This window comes from Phyllobates terribilis, unplaced genomic scaffold (assembly GCF_046119375.1).
Source record: "Phyllobates terribilis strain yellow unplaced genomic scaffold, ASM4611937v1 Scaffold_7__3_contigs__length_470593459, whole genome shotgun sequence".
Classification (NCBI taxonomy): Eukaryota; Metazoa; Chordata; class Amphibia; order Anura; family Dendrobatidae; genus Phyllobates; species Phyllobates terribilis.
The window spans coordinates 215,673,381-215,698,218 of record NW_027362767.1 but is presented as its reverse complement, the minus strand read 5'-3'; the positions used below and the strand labels follow the sequence as shown (position 1 = coordinate 215,698,218).

The 24,838-nt window shown below is 45.5% G+C and overlaps 1 protein-coding gene across 1 annotated transcript in view; it reads right to left on the bottom strand.

The window, feature by feature from the left end:
- Positions 1–8,471: 8,471 nt before the first annotated feature.
- TNFSF8 (TNF superfamily member 8) overlaps positions 8,472–24,838 on the bottom strand; it is a 31,995-nt gene continuing 15,628 nt past the window's right edge. The window contains exon 3 of the mRNA XM_073637751.1: positions 8,472–9,540. Within this exon, the coding sequence (XP_073493852.1) occupies positions 9,152–9,508 (357 nt within the window). The 5' untranslated portion in view covers positions 9,509–9,540 and the 3' untranslated portion in view covers positions 8,472–9,151. The remainder of the gene's footprint in view (positions 9,541–24,838) is intronic.

Here is a 24,838-nt window from a genome sequence, read left to right as displayed (position 1 = left end):
GCTAGCAGGCTCAACCTGACATCTGCACCCAGTACAGTGGCATCTTGTGGCTGTTTACAGGTACTGCAGCCCACAATGAATTATGCCAGGAACAAGCTCTATATCACTCAAGGCTTGATCCGAGCACTAAGTTCCCCCTCTTCTCTACTGACTGGACCACTGAAGCTAACCCCTTAGCTTGGCCTACCACAGTTCAGAGAGGATTAACTAAGGGAACATTTTCCTTAACTACTTCAGTGCCTATGGAAGGCTACATCCTTCCCCACTATTACACAACCCTGCCGAAAAGCAGCCCTGGCTAAGAAAAGTGTGGGGGAAGGTTCCCGGACACTCTATGGCTGCTTTTTTAATGTGGATCGGCCATGCTTATGCATGTTATTCCTCAAACCGCATTACAGATCAGGCCATTGTCCCACTCTGTATTCAAGAAATTAAATGCACAAAGAAAGATGTGTGTGTGTCAAAGCACCACCGACAAGTGCGAGTTGATGTTGGATGAGCTGCCATTGCTTGTGCAACAAGCTCAATTACAGGACTTCCTGGGAGAAATGACACACCGGGTAGATACGGTTTCCCTCTATGCCAGTCCTTTCACCGAGCTAAATACAGCTCTTAGCAAAAAAAGTTGTGGACTGGCTCCATACCGTCCATGGCCACATTCACCTGTCCACGTGTTTGTGGTTAGGCGGTCCTTCCCAGTAAGTGAACTGGGGAGGGCACTGGTAATGTTGTGGGACCCGTGCTTGTGGACGGTGGAAGCGATACCAGGAAATATAGTGGCGTCTGAAGACCGAGTATGAACACCAAGCTGCCGGCGGCATGAGGTTATGAAAAGCTTCCGCCTCCACGAGCCTAAAAGGCCACATTTCAAGTGCAAGCAGCTGTCAAAAATTTGCCAGTATAGTATTGCAGCCTGTGGGTGGCTGCCTGCCTATTTGCGCTTGCATTCCAAGGAATGGGGTAGGGACAACTGAACGCTGCAGTGGGACAAGGGCATGGATGGTTATTGTTGCAAGTCTGCAATGACAGGTGCATGGCGGGAGGCATCTTCGCATGCGCCAAGGATCACTTATGATGGGCACACTTTTAGGCAGTGAACTGGGAGTCAGAGATGCTTCCAGAGGTCTTCCCCATGCTGTTCCCATGTCTTTTCTGCACTGTATGCATGTGTCTGATGATGTGTCACACACCACATGGCCAGGTAAGGTTGTAAAATGTTAAAATGAAATTTCCTGGTGAATGCATTTGTCTTGGTTGAAAGCAATGCAAAAGTGCAAAAACGCATCAAAAACGCTACATGTGAACATAGCCCAAGTTGTGGAGGAGTATTTTTGTTTTTGGTTATTTATTTTGCCTTCTATACAAGTCATTACCCTGGAAAGGATGTTCCTTAACAGTTTTTGTATGTTTTATTGTGAGTCCGTAAAAGTGGCGTAATACCTCTGACCACGTTGCTGACAGCAGTGACCTGGGAGTCAGAGATGCTTCCAGGGGTCTTCCCCATGCTGTTCCCATGTCATTTGAGCACTGTTCCCATCGATTTGGGCAATTTTTAGGCCTCTGCAGACCGCCGGGGGGAGCCGCCTGAAAAATGCTCGAGTTTCCCATAGACTTACATTGGGCTCGTTGCTCGGGTCGAGCACCCGAGTATTCCAATTTGCTCGACCCGAGCTCGCTCATCACTATTCCTAAACTATGCACATACTAACGCATTATATCACAGTATTACTTACCTTACATTACCACACAGTATACAGGAGCACAATACATTACAATTCATATTACACAATATTTACACTATTCACATTACACTTTACATCACAGTAACAAAATTGGTGTCTTCAGGGATAGGAACGTGACGACAGCAGTCCACCCACCCTTATAAAAGCGCAGCTCCGTAATAAGTAATCTGGTGCTTGACATGATTCTTTTTTCATAAAGAATCCAGCAGAAAATTAAATACTATGTATACCTTACCCTAGACGTATTGGTTTGTGATGAGCAATATGCATATTTAGATTTACACTAGGGATTATGTTAATGTGAACTGTGATTCGCTAATAAAACCTGTCCATAAAAAATAAAAACAATCATAAAATGACATGAGAGATGAAATTTAGTATAAAAAGTTCTATTCAAAAATTGTTAGAAAAAAGGGAAACAAAAAAGACAAAAATTCCACCAAAATGATACATTATTAAAATTCCTATAAAACGACTATATGCTGTAAGACTTTTCGTTGATTTCCCCCTCCTCACAATATATAATGTTGTTCTTATGTATTTAGGAGTTTACCTATATCTGGACTTCCTTTCCTTCTTAAATAAATTTTACCGTTATGCTAAAATGTCAAACAGAAAACTGCCTCAAAAAAGGTCAACGGAGAAGAGTCTCGGAGGAAGCGATCTGGCAATCACTCAGCACATGGAACTTGTAATCAAACCTTTACTAGGAACGGGTATAGATAGTGGTAACCATGGGAGCTCTGATTGTATTCCGAAAAATGCAGTTCAGATTGACCCTTGTGGCTGCTGAGAGGATGTGCTTAATCATAGTCAACAGTCAAAACCCAGACAACAATGAGGACTGGTTCTTATTTTACTCCGATGAAGACTTTAATCTAGAACCTGATCAAGTTCCTGGTACAGGAACGAACACACGATTGTTCTTATAGACTCATATACTGTATATTTTTTATGCTGCTTTTTATATTATAATGGGAAATGAAGAATAAGTAACTTAACTGTTGGAAGAAAGAAGACTGCGTTCAGTAACCTAGACAGTGCCAAAAATATTCAATTTTGTATTATGCATTATTTATATTATGGACAATGAAGCTGATCAGGAAAGGAAACAGATATAGTCTGTATATTGTTATGCTAATTGCTAAGCTCACAAGGTGACTATTTAGAGAATGTATATATTTTTGAACATTTCTGTATCAGGCTTTATTCAGACGTCTGTGAATTACGTATAGTACAGACCAAAAGTTTGGACACACCTTCTCATTTAAAGATTTTTCTGTATTTTCATGACTATGAAAATTGTACATTCACAAAGTCATCAAAGCAAAAGGTGGCTACTTTGAAGAACCTAGAATATAAGACATATTTTCAGTTGTTTCACACTTTTTTGTTAAGTATATAATTCCACATGTGTTAATTCATAGTTTTGATGCCTCTGTACTGTATATGTTCTATCCATGATTCTCATGGATAGAATACATGCCCAATAATGTCTATGGGGCTGTTCACATGTCCATGTTTTTTGCAGACTATATAAAAATCATGGAGACATGTCCATTTTTGATCAAAATAAGATGTAAAACAGATCAAAATTACCCACAGAAGTCTATGGCTTTGTGAAACCCAACGACAGCACATGGATGGCATTAGTGTGCAGTCCATGTGCTGCCTATGATTAACGTTGCAAAGATAATTGGATCCAAAACACTGATGACACTTAGACCAATTTTTGGAGAAGGAAGCCGGGGAACAAAAGCGCAAATAGGGTCTTATCCGGTATTGAAGGGTCCAGTGGAGGGCAGAGATTTGGTCTTATGGTGGAGTTATATAATATGCAACAATACTACAGCTTTGAGAAGACCAGATGCTGAAGATCCACGGGTTTGAAAAACCATAGATAACCAAAAAACATAAGAAGAGGTGGTTCCTCTGCGCTACTGATGGAAACCTGGAATATTCCAAGAGGCTCAATAAATACTTGATGCATTTTTATTATCTACTCTTAATAAAGATAATCAGGAAAAAAGATGAGCCTTTCCTTATAATCTTTATCGAGACTGACATCTGAAATCGGATGATTTCGAAATGCGTAGAAAATAAAACCGCATCAAGTATTTATTGACTGTCCTGGAATATTCCTGGTTTCCATCAGCAGCTCAGAAAGAACCACCTGTTCTTATCTTTTTTGGACCAAATTTTGGTGTACATCAAGACTCATAGACATGTGACTGAGGCCTTAATGATACTATTCAATTGAGCTCCCATGGTCCTCTACTTTTTTCTGCGGTAGATTCAGATGAAGACTTTTCTTAGAGTCTCAAAGACACCGTAAAAGATTACAAAAATCAATTTGACAACACAGATCTGGATCCCAATTCTTCACTGCATGATATCACCAATCATTTTATTGTACCAGGTGACTGAACAATGAACAATGGTTTTGGAATAACAAGGAGCACCTTGTACTACATTTCTTTTCCGTGATCTCCATTCTCCATGACCATCCATTGATATGCAGATTATCCTTCAAGATCTTCTAAAGGTACATCTTTTCCACATTTCCATGCACACACTATAAGCTCTGTTCACACTTGCATTAGTTTTATTTTGATAGATCTTAATTGATTTTTGACTGTCAGAATAACACAGCATTCTCAACTAATATATCCAGGAGAAAAAAAGAGAAAAAAATTATCAATGAAAAACAAAATGGACCATTTATAGCTATGTTAGTGTCCAAAAATTATTTCAGCAACTCCTCTATTAAAAACTATCAGGTTTAAAAATAAATCTTCTCTGTGTTTCAAAATCCCAGCCATGTTCCTCCTTCTCACTGTCCTGACTCTAACTTGCATGCAGCAGAAGCCTCCCTCCCAATGTCCTGCATGCAGGAGGTGTAAAGTTTTCTTAGAGGGTGTGTCTTGGACTGACCACCAACCAACCATACTACTGATCAACAGGAGATTCACTCCTTTGTTCCCTGCAGGATTTCTACAAGAATGACTGTTTTACGATCATTCAGAAAATTCTGCAGACTTACAGTGAAGGATATCATATATATATATATTTTTTTTACATATTCATTTCTAGGTTCAGTGTTCATTTAAATGGAAAATCATGGTGGATCATAACATCTAGTAGTACAGCATATGCATTGTGTATTCTGTGAAAATGGAAGCCATGGACAGTATGGGACAAATGCACTCCTCAACATTGAAACTGCAACACCAAGAAGGAAAAGTCGTGGAGTTATGGAAATCACAGGATGGATAGATAGGTTAATTATATGTATATGATAAAAAAATGGAAATAAAACTTTCAAAAAATCTCGATTTATTCAGTGTCGAGTATAAGCTCCACATGTTGAAATCCCCTCACTTACACACCTTGGTGTGTTATTAATGGTTGCCTGAGGAATATTCTGCCACGCTGAATGAATTTGGGCACACAAATCATGAAGATCCACTACTGGCAGCTGACTTTGATGATCAATGATGTCCTAGATGTGCTCAATGAGAGACAAGTCTGGAGACGCTGCAGGCCATGGTAGCACATTTAGGCCATGCAGGCTGCTCACAGTAGCACGAGCAAAATGTAGCCTGGCATGAAAAATGGGCCCTGGAACACTTTGTAAAAACAGCTGTACCATTGGTACCAGTGTTAAACTGGGATGACAATGGTCCACCAGTAACATCAACGCTCGGGACACAGTTTTCAACTACATACAAATATTACATTACCCTCTTTCACATATTTACCTCTGCTATTGTTGAATGAATGATGAGAAGCAGATTTTGTCTGTACATAGTGAATTAAATGTATTGCACCAACTACTGCTCATTTTGGGGTTGGGGGGTATAAGAGATCTACTCCAGAGGGGTCCACCGGGGAATTCACCTGTTCTGATCGGCCAGTCCGAGCCTCATTGGTTTTATGACCAAATAATACATCTGGGAACATCATAAATTGGAAACTGCAAAGGAAGCTGCCAGCAGCAACTTTTTATTCTTGGGGTTCCAAGTTCAATGTTATGGAGGGTATAATGTGGAAATGTTTTCAGATTATATAGTTATTTTTTTAGATGATATAAATTGCATTCAGGTTTTTCTTGCATGTTCTTTGTTAAATAGTTATTACTCTAAATAAAACCAACTTCCATCTAAAGCTTCGGAGTAAGCAATATAAGAAATCATTTTTGGTCTGCATAGTAAATATTGGAAATGGGGGTGCAATGAAGAAACCTTCATTTCACACCTTGGCAGACACAAGCAACATTCCTATAGATTTTTAGGTTTTGATAATAGGAACATGTAATATTAGTCTCGGTGACAAGGGGACATTGAGGACCTGTCAGTCAAGCTCGGTGGGAGGAGGGTTAGTTTATTATACAACTATCCTGTCATCAATTTTCAAAATGAATACACCATCTTCATCAGGTCTAAAAGATTCAATTAGTAATCTCTGTATCTTGTATTATGACATCTGGTGACACACCCTCGTATATCCAATATTCTCTGTGGTCCTACAGATGAATATAAAATTCAGACATTAAGGGCTTTGTTTAGACATAATTGATTTTTTTTTTATTTGAATTTCTCTGGTTTGCTTAATTTTACCCGAAAATTCAATCTACAGCAAATTGATTCACTGCAAATTAACAATATTCCTAAATCCTAGACGTGCATAACTATTCTAGTTTCCTACTCACACACTAATCTTCATAGCTGTGTTGTCACACACTATCTGTACAGTTTCTTCTGTTTTATGTCTTCTCTTCCTATTTGTATTGCAAAGCTGTGAGCTGTGACTTCTTCTCATTATCCAGATTCACAGCAAAATGGCTGCTGCATTCCCTGCTTCTGCTTTTATACAGCCAATGATAGCCCTACCTAATTCGCTGTGCTATACCATGTGATGAGATAGCTGCAAAGCATTATGAGGAAGCAGGCCACACCCCATGGTATTGTGATCCTTCTCTGGCTCATGCAATCTTCTGTAATATGTAAAATGCCTGGGGCCATTTTAGCAAATTTGGGCGAATCAAATCACAATTTGCTCTATTTTGAAAATTCCCAAAATTCTACACAAATTCAATTTGCATCTTATCCATTCGTTCATCTCTGTTTTTTTTAAATATAAATCTGCCATGTTCAGAGAGTTTTTATCTGTCTAGGGTAAAATGCAGGATATAGGATCTTACTGAAAGTGTAGTCACCTACATTTGTTAATAAAAATGAGAATTTCACCAGGTTTTTGTTACCCCATCTGAAAGCAGCATGATGTAGGAGCAGAGACCCCGATTCCTGTGATGAATCACTAACTGGGCTCCTTTCTGCAGTTTTGATAAAATCACTGTTTTATCTGTGTCAGATCTAGCATTTCCCTGAATGCTGAGCTCTGTATAACCCCGCCCACACTCCTGATTGGCAGCTTTCTTTTTACACTGTGCATAGTCAGAAAGCTGCCAATCAGTGCTGGGGACGGGGTTATACAGAGATCATGAATATGGAGGACTACATGGCAGCAGATTTACTAGTCCTTTAGTGCTAAACTTATACTAATAAAACAATAAATTGATCAAAACTAGAGCAAGCAGCCCAGTAAGTGACACATCACCGGAATCAGGGTCTCTGTTTCTACAATATGCTGCACTCAGATTAGGTAGCAAAAACCTGGTTACAAAATTGTCAAATGAAGTGTAAATCTAGGTTAAGTGGCAAAGAGAAAAAGACAGTGAATACATATTACACAGATGCAACATATTCTACATGAAATGTATGTAAACTACAAACTGTAATAGGATGTGTTGCCAGTAGAAAGTTAGGAAAGTCCAGGTAAAATGCAGAAAATATTTATTCCTGGACAATGTGTTTTGAGAACATTTTCTATTTGGTAACTAAAGAGTCAATCAAAAGTAAAGTATTACTTTAAGAACCTTGTAATATAATATATTTTGTAATTGTTTATTATGGGTACTGCCACGACAATTAGTATTGGATTACAAATATCGAAGGAACTTAAAAAGTAACTGCACTTTTTACAAATTTTCTTGACATGTCATAAAGGTATATCAGAAAATTTGATTTGAGACCCCCTACTGACACTGCTGTCCCCTGAGACTGATGACAGACTCATACACTTTTTATTGGACTCATACACTTTTTATTGAGCCTATTATCAGTCACTGAAGAGAGCAACGGTGCCGAGCTGTGTGGCTGGGAATCCAGCACTGAGACAGATAAAACATTTTGTAGAAGCTGCAGCACCAGTTGCTGCTGTCTAGTGCTCAGTACTATTCTTTGAAGGGAACCTGTCATGAACTGAAAGTCCCGCTGCCAGGAGAAAATTAACTTTATTCCTCCTGGCAGCCTCGGGCTTTCAGTCATAGAGGTGAAGTCAGCGCAGCTTCAGTCACCGCTTAGTACATAGTGAGCTGCGGCTTTAACCATACCCCTGGCACTGACTGACAGCCAGACCTAATGCTGACCTGGCTGTCAGTCGGTGCCGGGGCACAGTTACAGCCGCTGCTCACTGTGTCCTGATTGGTGACTGTTTCCGCACCGGCCCAACCCTATGACTGAAAGCCCAAGGCTGCTTGGAGGAATAAGCCTAATTTCCTAACGGCAGTGGGGCTCTCAGTGCCGGCGCAGAGCAGCTTCAGAACACTACTTACCTGCAGATTAACCCCATATCTGCAAGTTAATAGAGTTTTTTTAACATGACAGGTTCCTTATAAGTTTAATAGAAGTTGCTATCTGATTCTTCAGCAGGCTGGCAGTCCATCTTGCTTTGAACAGAGATGGATTTGAGTCGTTTTTCATGGCACGTGATGAGTTCAAGACAGAGTATGAAAAGAAATGGTTCATAAGTGGAGAAAGAAGCACATTTCTCTGATAATATTTTACAAAGTTTCTTATAATTTGCACATACTGTACTTTTGATTTATGCCTTGCTGGTCCAATCACCATTTAAAGTGGCTTTTCACATGTAAATTCATACTGATGACAAAGTGGGGGTCCCCCTTTATGAAGTAGGAAGGAAACCTTCACTTTTGAGCAGTTTGTGTTCTGGAGGACCCAATCCATCCATTCCAGAGTTGCATTACATGAAAGGCTATTGATGGCCACCATTTATTGTTACATGTCTGGCCATTTGTAGTTCCTCTTGTAACAACAGTTGATTAGTGGAGGTTAGGGAATCCAGAGCCTTGATGATCAGCTTGTTCTTATGTCGACTTTTGCTTGAAAAGCTGTCGCTGTTATGAGACATCCTTTTTAAAAGCTATAAAAATGGGATCTGCTCCTTACAGAATACCATGGAATCACAATCTATTATGTTACATCCCTGAAAACTGAGGAAGGAAATAACATCAAAGGGGAAGATGTATAAAGTTTGTTTTCCTTCATTTATACCTTGAATACCTCAAAGACAATGCTGTCTGCTAACGATTCATCGCTAAGCCATTCCGGGAAATTAGTTTGGATGGATAATTTGTTAGAAGTGTTCAGCTCTATGTGAAGACTCAGGTGTTGATCTGTATAAAACTTGCAGGTTGTCTTATTTGTCTGTAGGACAGTATTCAGCACTTCATATTCCCCTCTTCCATTCACTCTCAGGCTGGCACTTAATTCTTCATCTGTTGATAAACATTCATTAATACAATAGTGAAGTCGGCAATTAATAAAATATAGACCATCACTTGGAATAATTAAATTTCCATCCTGAAGTTCCATTCCATTCGTTAGGACTCTTTCCTTCCACATGACTGTAGTAGAATTAGTCTTAATACCATACCCTGAAAGAAAAAGAGATCTTTCAGTGACAATTAACCAAGAGGACATACATGTGTCCTTCCTTACCTTTACTTTTGGCTCAATACAATTTGAGATACATGATTATTTGCTTTAAAAAACAAACAAACAAACAAAAAAATCATATGATTTTGTGATATTGTCGCATGATGATGTCTATGTTATGTTTGTTCACACCTAGTGGTTGGGCTGTGGATTGCACTCTGGGTATTGCTAGCCTATCTTGGAGTCCTTATCCAACTTCAAGGAATGGTAAGTCTGGACTTACCCATGTATTCTACATAATTGGTGCTATTGCAATACTACAGGGATTATTATTGGCATACTTAATATGATGAACCCGCACCTTGCCACCCCGTCTGACATCACTATTATGTCACAAGGATCACGTGGTACGGACTCCCCAATTGCACCAATGTGACATTTTGTATCCCCTGGGGACACGTAAGATCAGCTTGGCACAGTTTTACATAGACACCCCCTGTCCACACCGGCCCAGGGCAGCACGGGGAGTGAGAGGATGTGGCTCACACAGTCACTAATATTGCACTTCACTCACCCACAACCCTGACAGGCTGAGAGGCCCCTTTAACTAGCACCAATAAAACAGTGCCTGGTCAGCCTGGTAGGACTGCCACCAGTTCATCGTTAAATATAAGCCAGATCTGTTAATGGGATTATATTGGGCCAGAAATCAGGCCCGGTAGCATGGAAAGTTAAACCAAGAATACGGACGTGTGGATTCGGGGATCGAGACAAAAGAGCAGCTTAGATTAGATATTTAATCGTCTTAAGGGCACACTAGACAATACACTATATGCACAATGGTTATACATATAAAATGGTCAGATATGCAAATAAAGATGAAGTAAAAAGATATAAGCAGAAGAATCATGTCAATTACCAGTTTGATGTAGGATCATGTGTGTGTGCTGGGCCACAGGAGGCAAGGGCTGCCAACTGGTCCCTAGTTCCTTCACCGCACGTTAATTGATGTGGCCTCCACTTTCGTAGAGAACAGCAAGCATGTCAGAGAGAGAACATGGACTTACACAAGCCTTTATCACCTTGATTGGTCACTCCCTTTTCTGCCCCCGGGAAGGTCCTGGAGATTTGTAGCTACATCTCCCAAACCTATGAAAGATCAGAACTTCCAAACAGAAGGTCGTAGAGCGGCTGTTCTGGCGACATTGGTTCTGGTCGTGCACCCCGTTATATTTGGAGACAAAACTTGGCTTTTCTACCCGGCTTCTACTAGCTGTTCAGCTTATTTCCCCAACCTGGGGACCTAGAACGGATTGAGACTCTGGAAGGCATTCGGTCCGTTCTAAAGATCTTGAAAATGTAACCGGTGTGTGGCTAGGATGTACAATATCCCCTGTGGATACTAGCCAAGCTGGTGGGGGTGTGAGTTTTGGCTTTACAGCTGAGAAGGTTAGACCACCTGCGGGTCAGGTGTGTTGTTAAAGCTATACATGCTTTCATGACAATGGTAAGCTGCCATTACTTTCCCCCATCCTTCACACTTAAGTAGGGGGATAACCAATTTGTTACTTTGGGTTAATCTATATGATATTCTTCCTTGAAAGACAGGTCTGTAAATACAACAATATGTGACCTGCCATTCACCAAAATGCGTTTTTTTTTTAAATTCACTTTTGCACGGATTCAGCAAAATGGTACCAGCTGGCGAACATTTTTCTGAACTGTAAAAAGACATGAAAATATTAAATAATAAAAAAAATACTTATACGCACATATCTGGCCCCTCTGCTACTCACTGTCACTCAACTATCTATTGCTTATGAGGCCCCTTACGGTCTGCCTAATTCCAACAAGGTATGTACCATTTTGAAAATAATTATACTTTGAAAAGATGAGCGGATAAGGCCAATTTTCCAGTGTCTTGATGAGCAGCATAACATGGTGACGGACAATATCATGAGGCAGCCAAACTGGAGCATGGGTGTCAGGAAAACACACTTGGTCAGACCTTGCAGCCCTCTGGCGCCCCCTTATCCTGCTGGTCAAACACGGTATTGACTGAGGATAAGCACAGGCGCAGCTGCTCTTATTTATGTCGACTATTGTGGCACGTGATGTGACAGGACGTATATATACCACCAGTTCCTTCCAGGAACGTATATATACCTCCGTCCAGCCACCCTCAAACCACAATATCACACAAATACGGGTATACTGCCACCACTGATCGCTTAACAGGTGGATCGGGTACCCGTTAGGTAACGTGAATTAGCTTGACAACCCATCGGCATTGCCATGCTCGCTGCCTTTGCGGTGTTGAACGGTAAAGTCGTACTGCTGGAGGGTGAGGCTCCAGCGTAACAATCTTCCGTTGGCACAGGACATGGTGTGCAGCCAACTCAGGGGGTTGTGGTCAGTCACGACAGTGAAGGGGCACCCGTACAAGTAAGGCTGTAAACGGTTGAGGGCCCATACAATGGCCAGGCACTCCTTCTCTATGGTGGAATAGGCCACTTCCCTCGGCAGCAGTTTCCGACTTAAGTACAACACGGGGTGTTCTTGGTTCCCCGAGTCGACCTGGCTGAGTACAGCACCGAGGCCAAACTCACTGGCGTCAGTCTGTACGAAGAGTGGCCGTGTGCCATCGACTGCCTTTAGCACAGGAGATCTGCTCAGGGCAGTCTTCAAAGCCCGAAAGGCCACCTCGCATTCATCTGTCCATTTGACTGAATGGGGTAGGCTCCTCCTGGTGAGGTCTGTCAAGGGCTTCGCAAGGCTACTATATTCTTGTACAAAGCGTTTATAGTACCCTGTGGTGCCCAAGAAGGACTGCACCTGCTACTTGGTCCTGGGGGTGGGCCAGGACATGATAGCATCCACCTTCCCAGGCTCTGGCTTTAGAGTACCCCCACCTCCCCGGTGCCCCAGGTAGTGGACCTCGTTCATGCCCATCTGGCACTTTCCTGGCTTAATGGTCAAGCCCGCCTGGTGAATGCGCCCGAGCACCTGCTGCAGATGCTCGAGGTGATCCTCCCAGGTGGGACTGAAGACAGTAATATCATCCAGGTACGCCACTGCGTACCTCTCCAGTCCCTGGAGCAGGTGGTTGACCATTTGCTGGAACGTGGCAGGGGCATTTTTCATGCCAAAAGGCATGACCGTGGATTCATACAATCCGAAGGGGGTGATAAAGGTGGACTTCTCCTGGGCCCCGGGGATCAAGGGAATCTGCCAATATCCCCGACTCAGATCCATAATGGAGAGATAGCTGGCGCTGGCTAACCACTCCAGCAGCTCCTCAATGCGTGGCATTGGTTGTGCGTCAGAGGCTGTGATAGCGTTGAGCCCCCTGTAGTCCACACAGAACCGGGTGGTCCGGTCCTTCTTTGGCACCAGGACTACAGGTGAGGCCCACGTGCTTTTGGACCACTTAATCACCCCCAACTTCAGCATCTCCTCGACCTCCTGGCGCATGACATGCTGCACCTCATCGGAGATTCGATAGGCTGTCCGCCGGAGTGGGGCATGATTCCCGGTGTCCACTTCATGGACCGCCACTTCAGTCCTGCCAGGCAGGTTGGTGAATGTAGCGTCGGCGTCCCTGCCTCCTGCTAGGCAGGGACGCTGTTCCCCTCACCTCTCCGCTCCGTGCCCGGCGTCTTCCTCCCGCTCTGCTGGCAGCGCGCACTGCTTCCCGGCCACTGTGCTTAGGGCGCGCGCGCGCTCCCCCTCTCTTAAAGGGGCCGCGCGCGCCGTCCTAAGGAGTCCCCGGCCAATGGCCGGAGGACCTCACCATATATAAGGCACCTCCTCCAAAATGGAGGTGCCCGAGCAATGTTGTTGCATAGCCTATCACTCTGCTTCAGCCCTCAGGTCCCGTTACCAGATACCTGCCAGTTACCTGCCAGTTACCTGCCAGATTCCTGCTTGATACCTGCCTGATACTTGTCTATCTACTTACATTCCTGCGGTCCGACAGTCTGCCTACCAGCCCTGCCAGTCTGTCTATGGATCTGATTGCCCGATCACCTGGGAGCGCTCATCTGCTACCTGCCTGCTAGCCTACCTGGAGGCTCTGCCGTCACGTTCTGTGACCACCTGCCTGTCCAGAGACTCTTACCCGCTCACCTGGGAGCGTCCGCCTGCTACCTGCCTGCTAGCCTACCTGGAGGCTCTGCCGTCACCTGCTGTGACCACCTGCCTGTCCAGAGACTCTTGCCCGCTCACCTGGGAGCGTCCGCCTGCTACCTGCCTGCTAGCCTACCTGGAGGCTCAGCCGTCACTTGCTGTGACCAACTGCCTGTCCAGAGACTCTTGCCCGCTCACCTGGGAGCGTCCGCCTGCTACCTGCCTGCTAGCCTACCTGGAGGCTCTGCCGTCACGTGCTGTGACCACCTGCCTGTCCAGAGACTCTTGCCCACTCACCTGGGAGCGTCCACCTGCTACCTGCCTGCTAGCCTACCTGGTGGCTCTGCCGTCACCTGCTGTGACCACCTGCCTGTCCAGAGACTCTTGCCCGCTCACCTGGGAGCGTCCACCTGCTACCTGCCTGCTAGTCTACCTAGAGGCTCAGCCATCACTTGCTGTGACCACCTGCCTGTCCAGAGACTCTTGCCTGCTCACCTGGGAGCGTCCACCTGCTACCTGCCTGCTAGCCTATCTGGAGGCTTAGCCGTCACTTGCTGTGACCACCTGCCTGTCCATAGACTCTTGCCCGCTCACCTGGGAGCGTCCACCTGCTACCCGCCTGCTAACCTATCTGGAGGCTTAGCCGTCACTTGCCGTGACCACCCGCCTGTCAAGAGACTGTCCCCGTCACTTGCCGTGACCTCCTGCCCTTCTACCCAGAGACTGTCCCCGTCACTTGCCGTGACCTCCTGCCCTTCTACCCAGAGACTGTCCCCGTCACTTGCCGTGACTACCTGCCCGCCTACCCTGGGAGCCACCCGCTTCCTTACAAGGACTGCCCCTTTGTATCGTTGCTCAGAGGTTCCACCTCCCAGACCCGTTACAGTGAACACTGCTTGGAAGGGTTTCAGCACTGCTCGCATCTGAGACCTCTGGTCTGCGGATAGCAAGGCGCTTATCTCTACATCCTCTAGGGACCCGCTGGCCTTCGCTTGGGCCAGCCTGTCCAAGAGGGGGTCGTCCTCCCCATCCTCGGGTGGGCTGCAGACCCGTAGGATGCAGGCTCCACGTTTTTGAAGAGCCTTCATCATATTAACGTGAACAGCTTTCCGTCTACCCCGCTCGTGGTCAAGAGTGATCACGCAGGTGACCGGGCTGAGCTGTTGGTGAATGACGTACGGGCCTTCCCAGGCCGCCTGAAGCTTGTCCTTTGGTACGGGGACCAGCACCCACACCTTCTGACCCACCTGGTAGGTCCGTTCTCGGGCGTTCTGGTCGAACCAATGCTTCTGGTCAGCCTGGGCTTGTGCCATGTTGTCATGCACCAACTGCGTCAAGGTCTGCATCTTGTCACGGAAGCGCATGACATACTCCACGATGGACACTCCTGGGGAGCTCGGCTCTTCTTCCCAGAATTCCCTTATCAACCCAAGGGGTCCTCGGACACGCCTGCCATACAGGAGCTCAAAGGGGGAGAACCCCGTCGAGGCCTGTGGAACCTCTCTGTAAGCAAATAGCAGGTGTGGGAGGTAACGCTCCCAGTCGCGTCCCTGGGTCTCAACCAGCATTTTTAACATCTGTTTGAGGGTACCGTTGAATTGCTCACACAAACCATTGGTTTGGGGATGATAGGCGCTCGATACCAGATGCTGCACCTGCATTTTCTTACATAGGGCCTCCATTAAGCGTGACATGAACTGGGTCCCCTGGTCGGTAAGCATCTCCCTGGGAAAGCCTACTCACGAGAAGATGGCCAAGAGGGTGTCCGCCACCTTATCCGCCCTAATTGAGGACAGGGCTACTGCCTCCGGATACCGGGTAGCATAGTCTACCACGGTAAGGATGAAACGTTTTCCAGAGATTCTGGGTATGGCCAGTGGTCCCACAATGTCCACAGCAATCCTCTGGAAAGGCTCCTCTATCACTGGCAAAGAGATCAGGGGGGCTTAGGGAGCCGGCCCTGACTTTCCCACTCTTTGACACGTGGTACAGGAGCGATAGTAGTTCACCACATCTGTCCTCATTTTGGGCCAATAAAAGTGATGAGACAGCCGGGCCTTGGTTTTGCTGACCCCCAAGTGTCCAGCGAGTGGAATTTCATGGGCGATCCGCAACAACTCGTCCCTGAATTGGTAGGGGATGACCAGCTGTCTTTCCCTCAGCCACTCCTGTTGGGGTGTACACGGAACTGTCTCCCGGTACAACCTCCCTTGGTCCCAGAATACCCTCTCCTTATCCGACTCGGAGGTGGGTTTCTCAGCGAGGCCCCTTAACGTCTCCAGGCTAGCATCTGAGTGCAGAGCTGCCTGAAACTCCTGGCTGGTGGAAGCCAGAAGTGAGGTTAAGGCCACGTCCTCACTGGGACCCTCTGGGACCGACTCTGGGTCCATACCTGATCCTGTTATTCCTCTGTCCGAGGAGGGTCCAGAAGGCAGGGCGTTACTTGCGTTCTGGGCACTCTGACTGCGGGTAACAGCGGCTATATAGGCCGTCTCCCCGGGGAATAACACCATCCCACCTGCCTGTGCGGTTATGAGTACTACTTCCCCATCCTCCTCCATTACCTCAGGCACAGTGCTACGTATGGGGCAGCTACCATCAGCCAGGTCACCATCTGTTGTGACACTGGTCGCTGGCACAGCACCACCTGCTTCATGGTCCCCGTGCCTCTCCCCATTACCCTTAGCACTGACACTTGTTCCTGCTAGGGGATACTCAGCAATACCACCACGCAGCGTGACATGGCTGAGTTCTCCTGTACCTTCCAGTACATCATCATCATTATCAGCAGGTAAAGCATTGACATTCACATTATCAGCATTAACCTTACCAACCGTATCAGATTGAGGAGGGGGGTCAGGGACATAATAAGCAAACATCCTCCCCAAATCAGTTCCCAACAAAACATTTGCAGGTAGGTTTTTGGATACTCCCACTTCCTTCACCCCACTCCCCGCATCCCAATCAATAAAAACCCGGGCCATGGGCAAGGGGCATCGGACGCCCCCAATCCCGGTGACAGTCAGGGTCTTTCCCAGAATAAGAGCTTCAGCGAACACCAGTTCGGGTCGGATGAGGGTTCGTTCGGCCCCAGTATCCTTGAGGCCTACAGTGACAGTGTCCTCCACCCTGACAGACTGCAAGTTTTCACAGGCCCTCCCAACCGGCCCACCCACCAAAAGTACTGATGCATTAGGCCCAGGGGCCTTGGATAGGGGGTTCCTCCTCTGCTTCTCTGGGCAAGTGGCGCTGAGATGACCAGTCTGGTTGCAGAAATAACACCTGCGGGGATCAGATGCAGGCCGGGCATTGGTAACGGGAAAAAGGCCTCCGGAAGGTCGGCTGGCAGGGGCAGGGATGGTGGTTGATGGCTTACCCCCTTTCCAGCTGGCGACGACCGGCTTCTGCACCTCCGGTCTCCGGTTGGCCTCGTAGGTGTCTGCGATCTGCGCTGCTTTATTGGCATCTGGTGGCTCCCGATCCATCACGAACTGCCGTACCTCAGTCAGACACAGATGCAGGAACTGGTCTTTCACCATCAGATCCTTTAGCTGCTCAAAGGTGGTCGCTGACAGTCCTTGGATCCACTGCTCAAAGTTGGTTCGGAGCCCATGCACCATATCGCTGTAACTGTCGTGCGGTCCACGCTGGAGGCTCCGGAACTTTTTACGGTACACCTCAGGGGTCAGTTGGAACCTCTAGATTAGGGCCTGCTTAATGGCATCATAGTTCCCATTGAGGCTCGGAGGAAGAGCCACAAACACATCCAGAGCTTTGCCTCACAGCCCTGCAGTTAAGTATCGGGCCCACTGGCTCTCAGGCAGCTGGTACTGTCTGCACGTCTTTTCAAAACCCCTCAGAAAGGTGTCGAGGTCGCCGTCCTTTTCCATCACAGGAAAATGCTCTGGACGGGGCTTAAACAGGGTCGCATTGTTGGTCTCACCGTTCCGTGAGGTGGATGCTGGGATCCCGAGTTGGGCCAGCTGCAGTTCATGGGCCCTCTGGGCTTGGGCCTCTCGCTCGGCTCGCTCGGCCTCTCGCTCGGCTCGCTCAGCTCTCTCGGCTCTCTCGGCCTCTCGCTGGGCTCTCTCGGCCTCGGCTCGCCCGGCTCTCTCGGCCTCCGCTCGCCGCTCAGCAGCCTCCTGGTGCTGCTGAATTACTTTCAGCCGTCCTTCATGATCCTCTGCAGGAAGTTGCTGTAGAGCCATCTGCAGATAGGGATCCACGCTGCCCTGGTCGCTGACGCGGCGTGCATCTACAGGTGGGACCCTTGCAGCAGTACTGTTCATATCTCGGCTGACCCCTGGCCCTGCTGAGGTCTGGAGACGGGCTTGCTCGGTCTCCAGCTGCGCCAGTGCAACAGCCATTTGTTCGTTGTTTTTGCCGAGGGGGTCAATGCCTTTGGTTATACATATTCCAATAAGAGTGTCCTTTTTCTGTTGGCTGTACCAGTGCTCCACAACGATGACCATGATCACCAAAATAAAGATAGAAAAGAAAAAACGAAGTAGGGTAGGGGTAACTGCTACACTTACAGTATTGTCTCAGATCTAATAAACACTGAGTTCGATCTTCAAAACTTTTGTGCAGGGTCCAGGTAAGAACCATGCAAGTTTTTAGTGAGAGGAATGATTGCTCAAACCAGATCACTAATGTCCTATGATCCCACCGCTTGCCACCAATTGTCAGGAAAACACACTTGGTCAGACCTTGCAGCCCTCTGGCGCCCCCTTATCCTGCTGGTCAAACACGGTATTGACTGAGGATAAGCACAGGCGCAGCTGCTCTAATTTATGTAGACTATTGTGGCACGTGATGTGACAGGACGTATATATATCACCAGTTCCTTCCAGGAACGTATATATACCTCCGTCCAGCCACCCTCAAACCACAATATCACATAAATACTGGTATACTGCCTCCACCGATCGCTTAACAGGTGGATCGGGTACCCGTTAGGTAACGTGAATTAGCGGGTGAGGAACGTGTTTGCCGACATAGGACAAAAAGAATGAAGCTGGTAAATAATAATGATTTACTCCCGAAAGTGGGCAGTGTTTACAAAAGATATACAAGATATTATAAAAGAGACCATGTACATATATGAATAAAACAGTTATTAAAATAAAAGGGATAAGTGATAGCAAAACCTGCGCCACGAGGTGATGGTCTCAGATTCTGTGGGGGGGACGGCTCCCAAGAAATTAGATGTGATTCTTCCACGCAGCGAGGTGTGGATGCGTCCCTGGCAAGAATCTTCTGGTTTATGGCCGTTCTGGTTTTTAGTAAGGGGCCAAAACACCAGGAGACACCCATATCGCTTACCTCACAAAAGGGCCTGGTTTTGTGAACCCACCCAGCTGCATAAGACATAAAAATCCTCCATCTTTCATTTCTTGGTGTGGGGGGGTCCCACATCCAAGATGGAGACATCATGTTTGCCGTCACTAATATTCATGCAGATGGATATCAAATATGATATCTCTATAACGCTCAGAAGCTAAGAAACCATTTCCCGGGTTTTCGGCGGTTTCACAGCCATGCAAGATATACCATTGTAACCGGAAAAAGGTGAGCATTCCAAAAATGTGGTCCCTGGGTTTGTGACAGTCATGTGCCTTATTAAATTCTACATTAACTGTACAAACTTTTAAACAATAGGATTTTGGAGGGAAAGACCAGTTTAGACTAAAAGGTTTGCTCTTCGCTGAGATTTTATGGCGGTAATAAAAATTCCTGATGTGGGGGAAAGCACTGAGTTCTATGTCTTACAAATGGACAGGGGGTGGAAATTTAGGACATCTCTCATTTTTAAAACTCGGACAAAAATACATTTTGCCTGACAATGGGTTACTTTGAGATGCAACATAGGCAACTGATGATGGATGCATGTCGCCTACTATAGCCATTTGAAGGTGCAGCAAAATTTGTCAGTAGAACAACTGTGGAATTATTATTTGCTTCACAGAGGTACCCACCAAGACTGGCAACAAACCAGCAAAGGCGCAGCCACAGATGCATTTGGCACAAGCTGCCCAGCTAGGCGAGCCCTTGAGGGCCGGGAATACTCTTCACCCAGCTCACAGTAAATAGAAGGGGAGACTTTGACAGAGCCCTTCCCAGGCCCACTGTCGCCGGACAAGTGGCGTCTGGTGACACGGCTGGTGCCTAGTCAAAGACAGGTGAGTACCTCTGCAAGAACCCCAGGGAGTGTACCCAAAAAAGAAAATGAGAAAACCCTGCTATGATAGCAAAACCTAATGCTGCACCACTGACCATCAAGCACATAGGGAACTGCAATAAACAGCAAAGGACTGAGCAGGGAGCAGGATTATATAGCCCGCCTAATGATCAGTTGTTGATTACCTCCCAATCATCCCCAGACAGCCACTCCTATCTAGCTTCAACAGTAGGCTGGGCAAAATCCCACCATTGCTTATTGCCAAATAAAGCAGCGTCCTGCATTGCTTGGCAACCAGAGAAGACAGCATCCCATCTTCTCTGGAAAGAGAAATCAATGAGGGACACTGTGTCCCGCCTTCTCACACATCCCACAACACCAGAATTCGATGCTCTACAACATTGGGACAGTTTCCCTGCAAGCGTGGTAAGTCCGCCTCCAGGGTCAGGACAATGGCGGCGCTTGTGACCGAAGTAGCGTAGTACTGGACCTGCTCCATTACCAGTTGGGAGTACAGAACCATGATTCGTAAAAGGAATAAACTATGTCACTCTCCTCATATATATTCTGGAAAAAAAACACTCACCAGAATGTAATAGGGGATAGAAGAAAAATTCAACTAGCACTATCCCAGTCTTATTTTTTTTTACCTTGTGGCTTCTGCTGCTGGCACTTCTACTGCACACCTACACATCTCCTGGATGCACACTATATTTTAAAGTGCTAGACTGTACTGTTGCAGGGAAATGTGCTCTCTTGAGGGTAAACAAACTTGAAACATGAAACCACTCTCATAAAATATGCAATTTTTTTGCATGGCTTGTTGACAAACCAGTTCTTCTTCATTTTGAAAACATCTAGCCTGTTCTTCCAGCTCCCTAAAAAAAGGGACAATTTTTTGACAGCTTGATAAAAAGCTTTCATGATTGTTTAATCATTCTGAGAATCGCAAACCTGTTGTGCATTCCAAAAAATAAGAACTTTTTCCTTGTGGAAAAGCCATTACTTCTTAACTTTTAAAACAGTACACCGGTTTAGGCTCCCTAAATAAAGGGATAATGTTTGGTCAGCTTGTGAGCAAGCTACCGCTTCTTCATTTGGCAAAAAAACAATCTCTGGATATTCCCAAAAGAAAGAAAATTTTTAACTACCCTTTGTTGAAAAGCCACAGCTTCCTGTGTATAAACACCAGCTAAGCAGGTATTTTCCCCCAGAAAGGATGATTTTTGGACAATTTTTACAATTTAAGTAGCCTAACAAGTCTGATACTTCAGTGTGTTGTGAGATAGCCTATTGAGTACCACTGGTTACCATTTGTTCACCATAGCCAGATATGGTGAGATCATTTGGACATTAATAAGGTTATACGAGGGGCGATCCAAAAGTAATGATAATCAATACTAAACACAATGAATATAGTAAAAAAAAAAATATTTTTCTACATAGTCTCCTAACAAGTCTATACATTTAGTCAATCTCTTTTCTAAACTTAGAATTCCCTTCGAAAAAAAAATCTTGATCTTGACCCTCAAAAAAATCCCCAACAGCGGTTATCACGTCGCTATTGTCGTCAAATTTCTTGCTTTGGAGGTGTTCCTTGAGCCAAGGAAAGAGAAAGAAGTCACTGGGGGCTAGATCTGGCGAATAGTGGGGGTGTTCCACCAGTTCAAAGCCCGCTTCTTGAATGGTAGCCATGGCAACTTCAGCTTTGTGAACCGGCACGTTATCTTGGTGAAACAGCACTCCAGCCCGCAGTTTGCCACGCCTTTTCTCCTTGATAGCCTCCCGCAATCTTCTTATTTGTTCTGCATAGTAGGAGCCCTTAATAGTGGCTCCCTTCTCCAAATAGTACACCATAATAATTCCTTCAGCGTCCCAAAAAATGGACGCCATAACCTTCCCTGCTGAGCTTGACACTTTGAATTTCTTCGGCGTCGGTTCGTTGGCTCGTTTCCATGTCATCGACTGTTGTTTCGTTTCGGGATCAAAGTGGTGGATCCAGGTCTCATCCATGGTCAAAAAACGTGACAAAAAATTCTCCTTGTCTGCTTGGAACTTTTCGAGATTTGCTATTGAAATGTCAACTCATTTCTTCTTTTGCTCGTCAGTTAACATTTTTGGCACCCAACGCGCCGAGACCTTTCTCATATGCAATTCTTTTGCAAGGATTCTTTGAATACTGCCATATGAGATCCCTGTGACCTCAGCTACATGCCTGATAGTCACTCTTCGATCGGCCAATACAACTTCTTCAACTTTTTTCACGTTTTCTTCATTGAGGGACGTGAATGGGCGTCCTTCACGATGTTCATCTTCCGTCGATGTTCTTCCCAGCTTAAATTCCTTGGCCCAGCGTGCAACTGTGGAATATGGAGGAGAAGATTCCCCAATGTTTCCACCAAGTCGCTGTGTATGTCTTTGGTAGTCATTTTTTTCAAGCAGAGGTATTTGATGACAGCTCTGAGCTCGTTTTTTTTCCATTTTGATGTTCACTCCTCGGCAGTTCCTATTCAAATGAATGTAGCTCCCAGGAATCGTGGCCTATTTAAGTGATTTTTTTTCCTGGACTAGTGGGTACCTAAGAGAGAAGAAAACATTTTATTTTAACTTCTGTGTGCAATAGAAATAACCGATTATCATTACTTTTCGATCGCCCCTCGTATTTTTATAGTAAGGTGCTCAATAGGGGTTCAGTACAGTCCTAGGAGACCTCAGAGTATTATACACATTGTGACAGGGTCACTGGCAATGTATGTGAGAGGAGATATGTGTCACGGAGATTGCTTTCTTCCGTGATGTGAAACCCAGAAGCTTTTCTCCAGCATGTTAGGTGCTGAAAAGGTTAATCAGCCAGGTTGGGTTTTTTGTGAGTAGGTTTAAGATCGGCGGGACGCCTACTCACCATATCTCCACCTCAAGGGTGTGGCTGGAGAAATCAAATTTCCAGCATTGAGTTTTTTTCTGTTGTTTGTTTGGAGACCAGGAAGTCTCCTGTGTGGAACTTCAGTGAGAGCTGAAGTTTGTGATATCCTGAGCTGGCGAATCCCGCATGCAAAGGGACTGTACTATACTTTATATTTTGTTTTGCCTTTATGCCAGCAAGGCAATGTTTATTTTTGTTGAACCTGCTGTGGTTTATACCATACTAAATGAACCAGCAGATGAAAGGTGTTCCTGTGTCTACCTCAGAAAGGAGCTGAGTGAGTCAATCTACCACAACATGTTTTCCAGGCAATTAAAGGCTTTACAGTATTGATTTTTTTAAAAAATGGCAAAGCTGGCAAATTTGACTTTCAGTTTATCCACTCATCTCTAAAAATAAGCAATTTATATTTAATTAAAACCCTAAGTACATTACATAACACAAATCCATTTACAAATCACATATGCATGTTTGTATAAATTTAAATTGGATGAAAGGTGCAAGAACAAAACATTTAGATGAACAGACAACAACTTGATACCAGACCGACCACCTGAAAACACCTAACACAGGCATTGTGTATCGCCTTCTTAATACTATTATTGTACAAAAGTCTTTGAATGATTATAACCTGTTGCGTTGTCAAATACATGAATGTAATTATTTGAATCCAAAGTAAAGGCATTCTTGCTCACAAACTGAGAAAGGTCTCAGGGATTTGGGATTTTTTGAAATTAAAGTATAAGTGCTATTAGGACACATGTTAGGAGATGTAGCATAGCTGGGAAGGACAGGTTTAAAACTCAGCTCTGCAGTGTTTGATTAGAAGCACCTGCATGGTTTCTCTAAGAATCAGAAATTAGATTCTGGGAAGCTGACCAGCCAAGATGTGAGCTGTAGCTTAGAGAGAGAAAGATGTCCCAGTGTCTCTCTCTAACTGGAATGACCGAGGAGTCAGTCTGCTGCATGTAGCAAAGGCAAATGTGTTAGCCTGTGAATGCTCAGAACGTGGGCACCAGACTGGATGTGTCTTGGAGATAAAGAGAGGACAGTGTCCTTCTCTGAGAAGAATCTGCACAGGCCATGTGCAGAGAACCGCATTTATCAGTGGTTGCAATGGACAATAGCGGTTTTGTGTGACCGAGCTGGGGCTAACTTAACCATGTATGAGTAGCCAGGGTCTATTCTGTTTTAATTAGTGCCTGGACAAGGCTAGGGATTTATGTTTGCGAGTTTATTTCGGTGCTATGCAACCTGTGGAAAGCAATAAAAACTGCACGTGTTTGGACCAAAGCTGCATTGCCTGTGTGTATGCTACCTAAGGCCTAATGCCTAGCAGAGAGAATGAAACCCTACAATTGGTGGATGAAATGTGGGTGTGAAGTCCCAGAGAGTACAGGCGACTGCAGTGTAAGAATTCGATGTCCTATATAAAAATGGCTACAGCGTTGCAGACGCAGTCTGAAAGGATGGAGGAGCTGTCTGGCCGGAAGGTGACATTGCTGCGGAGTCATGGTGTTGCTGGTGCGGCTAAGGAGAGCTGAAATCTGTCTATTTAGTAGAGTTGTGCAGAGGAGAACCAAGTTCCGAAATGCCAGGTGACTGAATGGTATCCAAGTGACAGGACTTCGGGACTAAGGGAGTTTGGTAGCCCTGGAAAGGGCCACACTTTGGCATTTGCTAGTCCCTGGGGTGGGGGTAAAGTGTATCCATGTAGGCACCGAGAACTATTCCATGGCCCAGGTGGACATATGCCCAGACTGTGGTTCCATGTCCCACCAAGTGGGAGTGGGTCAAGAACTAGTTGCATGCTATGGGACATGTGGGCTGAAGTGTTAGCGCCTAGTAGTCCGGTATGCCGTCAGGAGTTGGATGTGGTGACAGGGTCACATGATGTGAAGGGTGAATTTTCTCTCACTGCACTGGAGAGAGAGGAGGAGGTACTGTACTGAGTTCAGACCAGCATCAGTATAGTGCACTGTGTGCAGGACTGTATGCAGTGTGTAGGATTGTGTACAGTGTATAAGACTGTGTACAGTGTATAGGACTGTGTGTAGGACTGTGT